At 46.8% G+C, this 16550-nt stretch overlaps 1 protein-coding gene across 3 annotated transcripts in view; it reads left to right on the top strand.

The window, feature by feature from the left end:
- The window catches only part of LOC141192795 (cyclic nucleotide-binding domain-containing protein 2-like), a 478066-nt gene that overhangs the window by 323575 nt on the left and 137941 nt on the right, over positions 1-16550 (top strand). For all 3 annotated transcript variants that reach the window (XM_073662059.1, XM_073662058.1, XM_073662056.1), the window contains 2 exons: positions 8488-8548; positions 14545-14594. In XM_073662059.1, coding sequence (XP_073518160.1) covers positions 8488-8548; positions 14545-14594 — 111 coding nt within the window. The remainder of the gene's footprint in view (positions 1-8487; positions 8549-14544; positions 14595-16550) is intronic.

A 16550-nucleotide genomic window follows, 5' to 3' on the forward strand; every position in this document is an offset into this window, starting at 1 on the left:
CGCGCCCCCTGGGCCTTGGGACACCCGGAGCCGGACCCTTTTTGGTGGATGCTGGTGGTTGTAGTCTCCGTGGCGGCAACCCGGTTCCGTGGCTCAGGGCGGTCAAACCAGTGGCGGAACTATTTATGTGGTTTTGATGTTTAAATGTCCGACTACGCCACCCGTGGATTGCGGTCAGAGTGAACCGCCGCTCCAGGGCAGACCGCTGAGGCTGGTGTTGTGGGTGCAGCAGAGCGTAGCATAACTCCCCATGGGAGGAGTATAGCCTCAGGGCAGTGTATGTGGAGGATGGGGGTGATGGTGCAGGGCAGCAGCAGTAATGACACGGAGTCAGTGATGCAGTCCAGGGCCTTTACTCACAGTTCTTATTATCCAGACCACGTCTGAGGTAACGGCTGCCCACGTCGTACTGTGCTCACCAGGTGAGGGGCTCAGACAACTCCCAGATAACTTTGGAGTGCTTCACAGGACCCCCTTTGTGTGTCCTTTGTCTGGCCTTTCTTACCAACCCTTCTGTCCGGCTGCCTCGGGCCTCCTCTTGGTAAACTTGGCGCCAGTTTCCCTGACCCTATGTGGTGCCTTCCTAGCGGGTGTAGCGAGGGGCTGCGCCACATAAAATGTCAGAGCCTCCGGTTTCTAGCTGAGGGTCGTTTCCTGCTTCCACTAGTTTCGGGGACCGGTCTCCCCCTTTGGCCTGACCCCTCCACGCAGGTGGATTCGGGCGTGCGGTGGCGACTCGCCCGTCCGCACCCCTGAGATCCCTTCGTTCCTCGTTCCTGGAGCCTTCTCCGCTCCTCTTCCTTCCTTCTCCCTCTTCCAGGCCTGGGCCTCTGTTACTAGGCCCGCCTCCGGAGCAGAGCTCATGCAGAGCCCCTGCTCCCTGCCACTTCTGCTCAGACTTCTCTGCACTGAACTAAGATGGTGCCCACCTTTTATACTCCCTTCTCAATGCACCCAGGAACTGCTTCCTCCCTGCTCCTGCACTACAGGGTTCCCCTTCCTCAGTGTTCCCTCCCCCCACTCCAGCCAGGGACAGGGACTGTCGTGCCCATCTCAGGGGCATATTGGTCGCCCTGCCCCACGGCAATGTGGTGTAATGCATGCAGGTGTCGGGTCCTGATCCACACTACATCCTTACCTGAGAGTGAGATATCACACCTCTGGGTGAGGTGCAATACCTCTGTAGCAACCGAGCCCTCAGGGTGCTACAGTTCCTTTTATCTTCAGCCTAGGTGACGTATTGCGATACAGGGCCGTGATTTTGGCTATAAAAGGGTCCCCTAGACCCCTACCCCAAGCTTTTTAAGAGAATCATATATGGCGTGCCAGGAGACTCTATGGAATGCTTTCTCAGCATCCAACGAGAGTATCTAATTACAAATTTTTAACTGCATCTAGCCCAGGAAATACTTTGTGCCTAGTAGCAGTGTCTGCTAGTCAGCGGATTATCCCGGCTGTTAAGCAAGCTACACCACCTGTAGTTTGGACACTTCATTTTTTCAAAGGAAATGCTTCGGGACCACGGGATACTCAGTGAAGAGCATCAGGAGGCACCCCAAGGCATAGGGGCTCGGACTGGCAGTAGGATGCCTTGCGGTGGACAGCCGAGCTCGATCCTTATAAAAGCTTTTTAACTGCAGCAGCTTTAGTGGACGCTACTGGAGCTGGAATTACGCGGCTGCTGGCATGAGACTTGCCCTCCAATAGATCCTTGTAAATGGATTTAAAGTGTATTTATTCAAATTAGAGAGACAATTTAAATTAAAAAGCTTAGAGCTGCCTCCACCACAGGGGGGCTCGCTCGACCCACCAGCGGACAGGCACCAGTATTGGGAGAGGGGGGCTGGCCGTCAGGGTTCACCGCGGCTCTGGCACAAACCCAGCGACACGGAGGTGGCACGGGCAGGAGCGGACTGAACGTGTCGGCTTCTCACTTTTTGGATTTTAGAAGGGCATGACATGCTTATATCTGTGTCTCCCCCTCCTTTTACTCCTCCACCTCTTTTCTTTTCGCATGACTATATGTAATTGTCACTTTTCCATGTGTTAGTTGTGTCTTCTGAGCAGTTTGTCAGCTTTTGGACACCTTTGAAGGTGTTTTCTATGTGTTTCTATGTGTTTTTGTTTGCCTGCCATTGGTTTTAACGGTGTTCGAAGGTGTTCGACGAACAGTTCGATGAACAGTTCGGCGAACACACGGGTGTTCGATGAACCGAACCGAACTCGAACACTACGGGGGTGGCTCAACACTAGTGTTCAGCGCTGCTGGTGGTGTGCTGACAGATAAGCGCACGCGGCTCTCCACTGATAATGTAGACAGACTCACGTTCATAAAGATGAACAAATCATGGATCTGAAACGACTTTTCTACCCCTGTGTCATCCTGGGGAGAGTAAAAGCTTGATGATTGGTTAAAATCACCCTACCAACCGTTTTAAGCTTTCAAATTACTAATCATGTTTATCTGTATCTTGGCTGGAAAATAATTTGGGCTTTGTAGCAGTGTGCAGCACTGATTCTATTAGGCCATCTATAATAAGCTCCACCAGATTTAAAATTACTAATCATGTTTATCTGTATCTTGACTGGAAAATAATTTGGGCTTTGTAGCAGTGTGCAGCACTGATCCTATTAGGCCATCTATACTAAAGCTTCGCCAGATTTAAAATGAATAATAATTTTTAGCTGCATCTAGCCCGGAAAATAATTTTGGGGCTCCGAGATGCGCAAGACACATAAGTGCCTTCTTGCTGCACTACCTGCAGCATGACCCGCATATTGTCAGAATTCGAAGTAATCATGACTACTGGGTTGCCACACTCTTAGATCCCCCAAACCTTTCGATCAACCTTTTCATTTTAATAAAGACCAAAAAAATGGTCATTTTTGAAATTATAAGCATTAGCAGGTTGTTAGAAACTGAAATCAAACAGTTTTCAACTCAAAACTTTATTCTAGGTGATGTTACATTTTCACATAGGACCCCTTGTTCGAAAGGAGCTTCTGAACTCTCTCGTCCATTGAATTTGTCAGGTTTTGGATGGTTTCTGCTTCAATTGTTTTGCATGAGGACAGAATACCCTCCCAGAGCTGTTGCTTAGATGTGAACTGCCTCCCGCCATCATAGACACTCCTTTTAATGATGCTCCAAAGGTTCTGAATGGGGTAGAGGTCAGGGGAGCATGGGTGTCACACCATAAGTTTGTCCCCTTTTATGCCCATATCAGCCAGAGATGCAGATGTTTTATGTGCAGCATGAGATGGTGCATTATCATGCAGAAAAATGATCTTGCTGTGAAATACACGGTTCTTCTTCTTGAACCATGGCAGGAAGTGCTGTTTGAGAAAATCCACATACATTATGGAGTTCATCTTTAGCGCCTTCAGGGATCCTAAAGGGGCCGACAATCTCTCTCCCCATGATTCCAGCCCAAAACATTACTCCACCTCCTCCTTGTTGGCGCTGTAGCCGTGTTTGCGTGGGGTGTCCATCAACCAGCCATCCTCCACTCCATCCATCTGGACCATCGAGCGCTGCACGGCACTCATCCGTGAACAAAACAGTTTTGAAATCAGTCTTCATGTAATGTTTGGCCCACTGGAGCCGTTTCTGCTTGTGTGAAGTGGATAGAGGAGGTCGACAGGATGGCGTATGCACAGCTGCAAACCTCTGAAGGACCCTGCATCTTGTTGTTCGGGGGACGTTGGAGGCACAAGCAGCTTCAAAAACTTGTCTGCTGCTATGACAAGACTTTTTTGCCGCTGCTCTTTCAACCTGACGTAATTGCCTGTAGGAAAGAGTCCTCAATTTGCCCTTATCAGCACGCACACGTGTGTACTGTGAATCAGCTACATACTTCTTGATTGCCAAGACACTTCATCCTGATCATCGCACAATGTTGATTGTAGTCATGCCTTGACCTAAACACTCCACAATTTGTTGCTTCTCAGGAGCCGACACATCCTTTTTGTTTCCCATTTTGGCAGAAAATGTAGGCTGCTTAATAATGTGAGACAGCCTTCTTAAGTAGTCTTGCCTTTCATTGGACACACCTGCTAAACTAATTAGCACAGGTGTCTGCAATTGCTTACAGTGATATAAAGAGCCCTGACACACATCACCATCAATGAGTTTAACTGACAAACAAACAAATTCTTCCCTTATCACTCCTAAACACTTTTTGCATAATAATTTGGAACACAGTGTACATGTGCTTTTCCACAAAACACCAGTGGTTCACGTAGTGAATCTTACAGTTCTAACTTGCCAACCGTGGTCTGTATGGAATTGTTCAATAAAGGGCCCAAAATTAAGATAACATAGATGGGAGAGGTCTCTATGAATAGGAATTCCTAAGTATTTGATACCCTGTGAGGGCCAGGCAAAGGGAAAGTTGGACTGGATGGAATCCTATATGGATTTGGGGAGGGAGACATCGAGGGCCTCAGACTTCGCTGCATTGATTTTAAAATTTGACCATGTAACAAAGTGATCTATTTCAGCCATAACAGCATGGATGGATATATGTGATTGAGTGATATATACTAGGACATCATCAGCAAATAGCGAGCACTTGTACTCGGTGCCTCCCACCTCAATCCACCTAATATTGGGGTTATAGCGAATTGATGAGAGCAGGTGCTCCGTCACTAGGATGTATAAGAGAGTGGACAGAGAACATCCCTGCCTTGTCCCATTGGTGATTGTGAAAGGTGATGAAAATGTTCTGACGCGCCCCCTGGGCCTTGGGACACCCGGAGCCGGACCCTTTTTGGTGGATGCTGGTGGTTGTAGTCTCCGTGGCGGCAACCCGGTTCCGTGGCTCAGGGCGGTCAAACCAGTGGCGGAACTATTTATGTGGTTTTGATGTTTAAATGTCCGACTATGCCACCCGTGGATTGCGGTCAGAGTGAACCGCCGCTCCAGGGCAGACCGCTGAGGCTGGTGTTGTGGGTGCAGCAGAGCGTAGCATAACTCCCCATGGGAGGAGTATAGCCTCAGGGCAGTGTATGTGGAGGATGGGGGTGATGGTGCAGGGCAGCAGCAGTAATGACACGGAGTCAGTGATGCAGTCCAGGGCCTTTACTCACAGTTCTTATTATCCAGACCACGTCTGCAGGTAACGGCTGCCCACGTCGTACTGTGCTCACCAGGTGAGGGGCTCAGACAACTCCCAGATAACTTTGGAGTGCTTCACAGGACCCCCTTTGTGTGTCCTTTGTCTGGCCTTTCTTACCAACCCTTCTGTCCGGCTGCCTCGGGCCTCCTCATGGTAAACTTGGCGCCAGTTTCCCTGACCCTATGTGGTGCCTTCCTAGCGGGTGTAGCGAGGGGCTGCGCCACATAAAATGTCACAGCCTCCTGTTTCTAGCTGAGGGTCGTTTCCTGCCTCCACTAGTTTCGGGGACCGGTGTCCCCCTTTGGCCTGACCCCTCCACGCAGGTGGATTCGGGCGTGCGGTGGCGACTCGCCCGTCCGCACCCCTGAGATCCCTTCGTTCCTCGTTCCTGGAGCCTTCTCCGCTCCTCTTCCTTCCTTCTCCCTCTTCCAGGCCTGGGCCTCTGTTACTAGGCCCGCCTCCGGAGCAGAGCTCATGCAGAGCCCCTGCTCCCTGCCACTTCTGCTCAGACTTCTCTGCACTGAACTAAGATGGTGCCCACCTTTTATACTCCCTTCTCAATGCACCCAGGAACTGCTTCCTCCCTGCTCCTGCACTACAGGGTTCCCCTTCCTCAGTGTTCCCTCCCCCCACTCCAGCCAGGGACAGGGACTGTCGTGCCCATCTCAGGGGCATATTGGTCGCCCTGCCCCACGGCAATGTGGTGTAATGCATGCAGGTGTCGGGTCCTGATCCACACTACATCCTTACCTGAGAGTGAGATATCACACCTCTGGGTGAGGTGCAATACCTCTGTAGCAACCGAGCCCTCGGGGTGCTACAGTTCCATTTATCTTCAGCCTAGGTGACGTATTGCGATATAGGGCCGTGATTTTGGCTATAAAAGGGTCCCCTAGACCCCTACCCCAAGCTTTTTAAGAGAATCATATATGGCGTGCCAGGAGACTCTATGGAATGCTTTCTCAGCATCCAACGAGAGTATCTAATTACAAATTTTTAACTGCATCTAGCCCAGGAAATACTTTGTGCCTAGTTGCAGTGTCTGCTAGTCAGCGGATTATCCCGGCTGTTAAGCAAGCTACACCACCTGTAGTTTGGACACTTCATTTTTTCAAAGGAAATGCTTCGGGACCACGGGATACTCAGTGAAGAGCATCAGGAGGCACCCCAAGGCATAGGGGCTCGGACTGGCAGTAGGATGCCTTGCGGTGGACAGCCGAGCTCGATCCTTATAAAAGCTTTTTAACTGCAGCAGCTTTAGTGGACGCTACTGGAGCTGGAATTACTCGGTTGCTGGCATGAGACTTGCCCTCCAATAGATCCTTGTAAATGGATTTAAAGTGTATTTATTCAAATTAGAGAGACAATTTAAATTAAAAAGCTTAGAGCTGCCTCCACCACCGGGGGGCTCGCTCGACCCACCAGCGGACAGGCACCAGTATTGGGAGAGGGGGGCTGGCCGTCAGGGTTCACCGCGGCTCTGGCACAAACCCGGCGACACGGAGGTGGCACGGGCAGGAGCGGACTGAACGTGTCGGCTTCTCACTTTTTGGATTTTAGAAGGGCATGACATGCCTATATCTGTGTCTCCCCCTCCTTTTACTCCTCCACCTCTTTTCTTTTCGCATGACTATATGCACTTGTCACTTTTCCATGTGTTAGTTGTGTCTTCTGAGCAGTTTGTCAGCTTTTGGACACCTTTGAAGGTGTTTTCTATGTGTTTCTATGTGTTTTTGTTTGCCTGCCATTGGTTTTAACGGTGTTCGAAGGTGTTCGACGAACAGTTCGACGAACAGTTCGGCGAACACACGGGTGTTCGACGAACCGAACCGAACTCGAACACTACGGGGGTGGCTCAACACTACCAATGACTTTGCATGATACATTACTTTTTGACTCACTAACTTTTATTTAATTACCACTTTGAAACTTTCTAAACCAAGGCACCTAGTCAAACTTCCATTCTTCACCTGTAACACCATGATGGAAGATTGGATTCCTGGAATCATTACTGGTTGATAGTGATTATGCAGTCTAGCAGGGTTGAAGAACAGAGTGGACAAGTAGATGAGGAAAGCGTTGGGTCAATACCAGACAGAGTTTAATATGAGAACTACCAGGGGAAGTTTTAGTTGTAGTATCAGGTTTGATACTTGATTATAAGTCAGAAATAAGGGCAATAGCTTGGGTGCTTGTGGTCCTACTGGATGTGAAGTGTTACACGCACACCGCTAGGTTCACATGGGAGCGAGATAGGTTACATGAATTCTTTGGAATCCTGAGGGAACCGTTACTCAGGGCGACTATAGACCATGTGCTGCAGCTTCTCTCAGGCACACAGGGGTATTGACCGTCAGGCACAGACACGTAGGTTGTTTCACTTGCTGACCAGACACACTTGACAAGAGTCCTCATAAAAGGTAGAACAGTAGCATTTAATAGGAAGCCGCACAGCCAGTACAAGTTAAGTCTTATGAGCAACAGGCTCCAGTGACAAACCGTACAGTTTCCTTAGCAGCACAACAGTTCACAGTCTTCTCAGTTGTACAGGACAGCACAGTTCTAATGTAAAGGCACATTAATGACCACAGCCTTCTTTACAGCACAGTGAGATGGAGGGGGGGGGTTGCTGAGGGAGATGATCCCTGTGACACCATTTCTTGCAGTCCTTATCTTTCTGCCTGACAATACTCTGCAAAGTTAGTTCAGGAACTCTACCTCACCTGTTCTTAGCTTCACTCCTGACTTGAATCCTTTTCATTTGCAGGGGCGCTTCTGTGAGATACAGTGCACACAACTTCCCCACAATCCCCCTGGGGCTTTGCTAAAACACTCCCTGTCTCCTGTGACTGTGTTAACCCCTCTAGTTGCTGTATGCTTCTGGAGCACAACACTTCCTGTCTCATGTGCTTGTGTTACTTCTAGTAGTTGCTGAATGCTTTTAAAGCAACAGCACTACTTCTACTACTACTTTGGTGAGTTAGAGTTGAGAAGGAACACCCCTATTCCCAGATTCACCAAAGGCCTTATAACTATTTTTGATGAATCCCACCACTATCATGGTCTAGACCACCATATTGGAGAAACACACTTTCTTCTATCTGAATTGAGAGTGCAATAGCTTGTGCATGCTTTCTGGCAGCTGCAAAGACAGAGTCAATAAAAGGAAAGGTCAAAAAATGTTACAGTATAGCATTTTACCCTGAGACCAGGGCGACACAGAGAAGCTTCATACAGAGCAACATCTGTGCATAGTGTGAGCCACCTTTCTTATCTGAGTATCCAGCAGTACAACTGATTATTATATGATGATGCTTCCCCTTTAAAAGTAATTTTTTGTATTCTAATACCAATTTTTATCTTGCAGGGATCAGTCCGTGTATTAAAAGCCATGACCACTCCAAAGTCACAGCCACCACAGAATGCTTGTAAGTACCGGTTAAACAATTACAGCGGGATCTTAAGAGGACAAATTATTTAACCACGGACAAAATTGCATTTTAATTCTATCACATTATAGCGATGTATCATACTGAGAGATTTAAATTGCAATTTTATGACATTTGAAATGATTTTTTTTTCTTCCTTTATTAGCAGGATGCATTTTCCATTCAATAGTGCAATGTGTTTTTCCTCCGTCCTAACTGATTTAAATAGACAAAATCAATGAATATTACAGGATAAGCTCAATACAGAAAAATGCACTGTAGGTTATTATATGGCAGAGGTGGATAATTCTTTTTATAACAGCTTGTTTTTTCAGGTTTTATGCATTAGAGAATTGAAGTGGAAAAACCAAGTTAATTTTATACTCAGTTGGATGATACCAACTAAAAGAAAAATTCAAGAAACACTTGATTTTGTATTTTATTAATTTTCCAATATATATTTTTAAGAATCAGATCTCCGATGTTTACATGTTTACATGCTCCTGATTCCCTACAGAGACATAAGTATCCTAGCTGCTTGCTGTCACCACTAGAGGGAGCTTAATAGCTTAGTGAATACTGTTTACACATTGAGCTCAATAAGAAAGCTGTATGCAGTAGGACTTTGTGACTCGCCCAGAGGGGGTATGGGAGAAACTCGGTACCCGGGCCTTGACTTTCTGTGGGATGTCACGGCAGTCGGCTCCCGGGCCCGTACCCTGGGGTCACTCTTTAAAAGGGGGTTTGTTAACAGTTTTGTCTCGTGACGCCACCTGTGGTTCCCGGTAATGTGTACCGGCGCTGCTGCTGACCTCCGGGGGTGATGGGATGGCAGCTGGGATGTTTTCTGCTCCCCACAGGCGGAGCGGGCCCCCGGGGCAGGGTTGTTGCAGATGGTAATGCTGGGTGTTGTAGTGCAGGTGCGGTAGCGTGGTGGAACTAACTAACAGAGACAGTGGAGTGCAGTCATCCGAGTTTACTCACAGTTCTTTTTAGGTTCCCAGGTACACTGTCCAGGTGTCAGACTCCCACGTCGCACTGCGTTTGCCAGGCAGGGGTTCAGCACTCCCTCAAGTATATCAGAAGTACTTAACGGGACCCCCTTTCTTTATGTTCCTTCCTTAGCCGACTTCCCGCGCTGGGTCTTCTCCCTCCTGAGAAGCGCCCCGCCACACAAAGTCCCAATCAGGTACCCTGAGATCTCTCTGGGCAACTTGGAGTTCCTGGACCTAACTTGGTGCCCTTCACGGTGGCTTAGGTGCGGTTGTGGCAACTGCACCTTGAAAGTGCAGAAGCCTCTGGTTTTCCAGCCGAGACCTGGAGTAACTCGGCTAGCCCAGGGACCGGTTCCCTTCTTACAGCCTGATCCCTCTGACACTTGGAAGATTTGGGCGTACGGGTGCCGTCCTGCACTCCCCGTACCCCCTGGGATCCCTTCTGTTCCTGGAGCTCTCCTCCCTGACTTCCCTCTCACTCCTGGGCCTCTCTTACAAGCCCCACTCTGGAGCAGAGCTCCTGAAGAGACTCTGCTCCTCTCCTCTTCTCTCTCACTGCATAACTAACCTGCTACTCTAAGATGGCTCCCCTTTATATACACCTCCTATTCAAGTTCTCCCCTCTTCTACGTCCTCCACCCACACCCACTACTGGTTCCCCCTCACTTTTGGTTCCCCCCACTCCAGCCAGGGATAGGGCAGCAGAAGAAGTGCATAATGCCCTTCCAGCCGGCCTGGAGTAGTGTAGTGTTGAGTGCAGGTGTTGGGGTCTCGGGCAGTACTCCATCCTTACCTGAGAGAAGGAGATGCCACACCTCTGGGTGAGGTGCAGTACCTCTGTGGCGACTGAACCCTGAGGGGCGACATATTTGAGCTCCCTCTAGTGGCCAAAATTAATATCCAGCCGCAGACTAATGAGTTAACTAAATAGGAGTGATTAAAAATGTACCAAACAGTACAAATGACGAAACTATTTAATCAAAGGGCAAGGCCACAAGAGAAGTAAGAGATGGCTATGTTCACACATCATGTTTTTTTTGGCGTCAATTTTCTGCAGCAAAATCTGATCTTCAAGGGCATTTTGTTCAGGATTTTTCTTGCAGTTTTTGTGCTTTTTTTGATGCATTTTTGGTGCGTTTTTTCTGCATTTTTTCCACTGTCTTTCTGTCTGTATTTATGCATGCACATACATTTCTATGAAAAAAAAGAACATCGTTCTATTTTGCCATCAAAAACGCTGATACAAATTTTGATGCGTTTTTGATGCCTGTTTTCAGCACCCATTACTTCTTGTAGGTGAAAAAAAGCTGAAAAACCTCTGAAAAAATGCTGAAAGAAGTGACATGCTCTATTTTCCACAAAAAACATGCAAGGCACAAAATCCTGAAAAAAAGCTATGATGTATGAACAGATAATTCTGGTTTCTTATAGACTTTGCTGGTACTGCAAAAAGCAGCTGAAAATTTGCATAAAAAACTGCATCAAAAAAACACTGAAAAAACCATGATGTATGAACATAGCCATAGTGAGAGTGATGGTAGTCTTCACCTGGGGAGATTGTGTAAGGGAGTGTATTCTTCCAGATAGCAATTCAGGTTAGTGGAGAGATCATGGTACCTGGACTGCACATGCTGGAATGAACAGTCCTCAATGGTATAAAATGAATAATAAAATTATACTAACGCGTTTCAGCACTGGACTGGCACCTTGTTCAAGGTAAAAAAGCTTGCGGGAATGAAGAATCCTTGATGGTATAAAATTAATTTGTTTTTATTGCACCAATGCATTTCGGCACCAGACTAGCACCTTTTTCAAGGTAAAATAAACAAAAATTACTTGTTTTTTTACCTTGAAAAAGGCATCAGTCTAGTACCCAAACGCGTTGGTATAATAAAAACCTTCTCAGCCCAGGTACCGTGACATCTCCAATAACGTGGAAAAGATGATAGGGACACTTCAATTCCTTGACTTACAGAGATGCATCCAGTAACAGCAGTCCACATACAGTAAAAGCCTTTAAGCCGGGCACATAAGGATATCATTTCTCATCCGTAGAGGCACACTAGGTGTATTGGTTCTCACGGAGAGGCACTTCACTTTAGCAATCACTTCTCAGGCATGGCCTATAGCTACATGAACCCCTGTATATATCACTCCCCTATTAAGAACTCTGGAGCTCCTTGATGCCTTTCACTTCCACTCATCCTGGAGTAGATGCTTCTCCACCGATAGAACTCTTAAAGAGAACCTGTCATCTGGATTGAGGCGTTTGGGGTTTGCACTTACAGCTCTCCTTATTCCATGTCTGCTGCCTGCCTCCTGTGTCTGACAGATTAGTCATGTTTCAATGACCTATCAGCGACAGGAGGCAGGCAGTGGGCGGGGAATAGGCAGAGAGGTAGGAGATCTGTAAGTGCAGGCCCCGCCCACTGCACCTCAACAATGGTTTTCTCTAAAATAGATAATTAAAGTGGCTTTGCATAAATGCAATTACTTTAGGGTATGAAATTCAGATGACAGATTTTCTTTAAGGCCTCATCCTCAACATCATGCAGGGAGATTGTGGTCTCCAACCCACTAGGACTCATGATCAGCAATTTATAGGTGGACTCCTCATTACCTGCTTCAGAACTATCGTGGGAAGGATTCTGCACTTGACCCTCCTTGCCCAGGACATGCTTCGCTCTCTGAAGGGATGACGCATGTACCAACGGCATACATCCAGCAGTGGCTTTGGCAATAGTCAACTCTATCAGGGCTTCAACCAGACTCCATCAAGTGCAGTGGGCCACATCTCATGTACAACATTGACCCACGTCCAGATGGTCAGAAACATGACATTTTGAAGGAAGATAGTCTTTGAACTACTTAAATTTACCAGAGTGGTGGTCAGGACAGCAGAATTTACTGGTGGGACGCTTAGTCTCATTGGCACAGTCCTTGACCACTACATATTCGGAGGCTCACCTCTGATCCACACTTCGACTCCTGGATGTATCAGATGATTATGTCCCTCTCCCTGGCCACTTCTGGGGTCATTCTCTTTTCTTTCTTTTAGACTGATCCGTTGAACCATCCTTACATGGTTGCTTATGCTGCTTGCCATCAGTCCCCTATCACCTGATAATTGTCCAGAAGTCACTAGTTACTGGCACCTCTCCAGCAGCTGCTGGCCTGTCATGGCTTACAGGTATATTCTCTATACCAGACTATCTCCTAGCTACTACCTTCAATGTTCTCTTCTCATGCTCTGGAGTGCTTCAGATATGTTCAACAGTGTTGCATGCAGAGAATCTCACCCACACCCCTATAGGCTCATGAGTGACCGCGCTAACGATGGGCCCAATGCTTAAGTGCAGCTCCTCCATTCTTCCGAGTGTCTGTAATCTCTGGAGCAGCCGCTACTTAATCTCTTGGCTCCCAGGACCTTCCCCTCACCAGCAGCATAGCTTCATATTTTCTTTGACAAAAGCCATCATCACTGGCAACTTTTCTGAAAAGGAATCTGTCAGCAGGTTTTTGTTATGTAATCTGAGGGCAGAATGATGTAGGGCGGAGACCCTCATTCCAGTGATGTGTCACTTACTATACTGTGTTTTGTTTCAATTGGCCAGGATTAGTTTGGCAGGTCATCGCTTTCCACAGACTAGTCCTGCCTTGGACCCACTAGGCATGTCTAACATCTTCTATGTAATCTACATCATGGCAGCACCATAATATTGTACCTGCATAGGAAGTGCCAGTGGTCCTAGCATGTAGTGGGGTGTGATTAACATCCTGTCACGGGTGTGTCAGAAGTGACAGACAGTCACCCTGCAGTTGGTTGCAGGAGATCTCTTCGTTTGGCATTACAGACACCTTCTTAGAAGCTGTCTCTCTAGGACCGAGCGGCTACCTTCCTCTTGCTAATTAATACCCCAAGCCTGGGTGTTTAAATACCTGCTGTTTGCTAGAGGGAATTGCCGGCGATACTCACGTGACCACTTGTGAAGGCTTGGAGCTAGTGCACTACTTCTTCCTCTCTGGTGCTAAGAGGATGTATGTTTATCTCTCTAAACTCGACTAAAGCTAAGCTATCTTCACTTGTTTGTTCCTCCTTGTTGTCTTTAGTTTTCAGTGGGGATCGACTAGCCCTCATCCCCTCACCTCCCTAGCCAGGGCCAAATGCCAGGGAAAGACAGGGCGAGGTTCATGTGCTTCGATTGGTGCAGAACCAATATAGGGACGATAGTGGAGACAGGGTGATGTAGGGGAGACAGGGTGATGTAGGTCAGCCTAGGAGGTCTCCACTATCCCCTTTCCCTAGAGTCTTGACCCCCTTTTCCCCCTTCCCTTCGTATTGCACTTTGTCTTTCCTACACCTTGTGTGACACATCCTTTACATAATCAACTTCATGGTAAAACCACTGGCACGTTGCTAAGTGTAGTTGGTTTTCTCTGTGCCTAGTGTTTTTCTTAATGATCTTTCATTGCCTGACCTTGGACCTCGTTCTGATCATCCGTATGTTTAAGCCCTTTGCTCTGATCTGCTATCTTCCTGGTATTTTGACCTCAGACCGTTACTTGACTACACCTTTGTCTCTTCCCTCTGTTTATGATGTACCCTCCTGGCTTTTGACCTCAGACTCGTTGACTATTCCAACTCACAGTTTTTCCGTGAGAAGTGACTCAGCGACATAAATAGAGCTATGGGACTTTAAAGTCTTAAAGTCATATACTGAATATCACAATAATAATGGTTTCCAATGATTAGGGGTCTGACGGGTTCAGGGCGATGTTTCCCTAGTGCACTACGCTGAGGGAACTCCACGGCATAGTTCTGATATTTCTACAAATATATGATAAGCGTTAAAGACTGTCTGATTTTAATTGTGAGCATGTCCTGCCTGTATGTATGAAGCCTCTTTAAGTGATCTCCCGTAATGTGACTGCGCTCAACCCTAAGACATACTACCTAAAGTGATACAGCTGCCGCTTGTAACTATATTTTATATATTACAGATCATCTGTCGAGGAAAGATGAGGAATTAAGAAGCAAATCATCAGCAAAGGTAACCAAATGGTTTATATGACGCTATACAGTGCCTACAAGTAGTATTCAACCCCCTGCAGATTTAGCTGGTTTGATAAGATGCAAATAAGTTAGAGCCTTCAAACTGCAAACGAGAGTAGGTTTTATGAACAGAAGCATAAATCTTACAAACCAAAAAGTTATGTTGCTCAGTTGAATTTTATTAAATTTTAAACATAAAAGTGTGGGTCAATTATTATACAACCCCTATGTTTAATATTTTGTGGAATAACTCTTGTTTGCAATTACAGCTAATAATCGTCTTTTATAAGACCCGATCAGGCCGGCACAGGTCTGTGGAGTTATCTTGGCCCACTCCTCCATGCAGATCTTCTCCAAGTTATCTAGGTTCTTTGGGTGTCTCATGTGGACTTTATTCTTGAGCTCCTTCCACAAGTTTTCAATTGGGTTAAGGTCAGGAGACTGACTAGGCCACTCCAACACCTTGACTTTTTCCCTATTGAACCAGGCCTTGGTTTTCTTGGCTGTGTGCTTTGGGTCGTTGTCTTGCTGGAAGATGAAATTACGACCCATCTTAAGATCCTTGATGGAGGAGCGGAGGTTCTTGGCCAAAATCTCCAGGTAGGCCGTGCTATCCATCTTCCCATGGATGCGGACCAGATCGCCAGGCCCCTTGGCAGAGAAACAGCCCCACAGCATGATGCTGCCACCACCATGCTTGACTGTAGGGATGGTATTCTTGGGGTCGTATGCAGTGCCATCCAGTCTCCAAACGTCACGTGTGTGGTTGGCACCAAAGATCTCGATCTTGGTCTCATCAGACCATAGAACCTTGAACCAGTCTGTCTCAGAGTCCTCCAAGTGATCATGAGCAAACTGTAGACGAGCCTTGACATGACGCTTTGAAAGTAAAGGTACCTTAAGGGCTCGTCTGGAACGGAGACCATTGCGGTGGAGTACGTTACTTATGGTATTGACTGAAACTAATGTCCCCACTGCCATGAGATCTTCCCGGAGCTCCTTCCTTGTTGTCCTTGGGTTAGCCTTGACTCTTCGGACAAGCCTGGCCTCGGCACGGGAGGACACTTTCAAAGGCTGTCCTGGCCGTGGAAGGCTAACAGTAGTTCCATAAGCCTTCCACTTACGGATGATGCTCCCAACAGTGGAGACAGGTAGGCCCAACTCCTTGGAAAGGGTTTTGTACCCCTTGCCAGCCTTGTGACTCTCCACGATCTTGTCTCTGATGGCCTTGGAATGCTCCTTTGTCTTTCCCATGTTGACCATGTCTGAGTGCTGTTCACAAGTTTGGGGAGGGTCTTAAATAGTCAGTAAAGGCTGGCAAAAGAGATCTTTAATCCACACATGTGAAGTTCATTATTCTTGGTGCCTGAACTACTTCTTAATACTTTAGGGGGACCAAACAGAATTCTTGTGGTTTGAGGGGTTGAATAATAAATGACACTCTGAATTAACTTTTTACGTTTTAAAAAAAAAAAAAAAAAAAAAGAAAAAAAAATTTGCTGCAGTGCATTTCCCACTTCCAGGCTGATCTACAGTACAAATGTCACAATGCCAAGTTAATTCCGCATGTGTCAACCAGCTAAATCTGCAGGGGGTTGAATAATACTTGTAGGCACTGTATATAGTTAATCAAGGGACGTCCCTTCATATGATCCTCCCATGAGTAAACAAAGTATTGAGCAATTAGAGGGTCTTGCTCTGGAGGGCTGCTGTTTTCTGTGAATTAATGGATCTTCATTAAATTTCCCATTTCCGTTTTTCCTTTTTTGTTTTTTCCTCCTCTTCTTCCTAGAGCCATAACTTTTTTTTATTTCTCTGTCCCCATAGCCGCGTGAAGGTTTGTTTTTTTGCTGGACGAGTTGAACTTTTGAATGACACCATTAATTGTAGTATGTGATGTAATGGAAAGGGGGAAAAAAAATACAAGTGCATTGAAATTGAAAAAAAAGTGCAA

The sequence above is a fragment of the Phyllobates terribilis genome, unplaced genomic scaffold (assembly GCF_046119375.1).
Source record: "Phyllobates terribilis strain yellow unplaced genomic scaffold, ASM4611937v1 Scaffold_2__4_contigs__length_985480577, whole genome shotgun sequence".
NCBI classification, from domain to species: Eukaryota; Metazoa; Chordata; class Amphibia; order Anura; family Dendrobatidae; genus Phyllobates; species Phyllobates terribilis.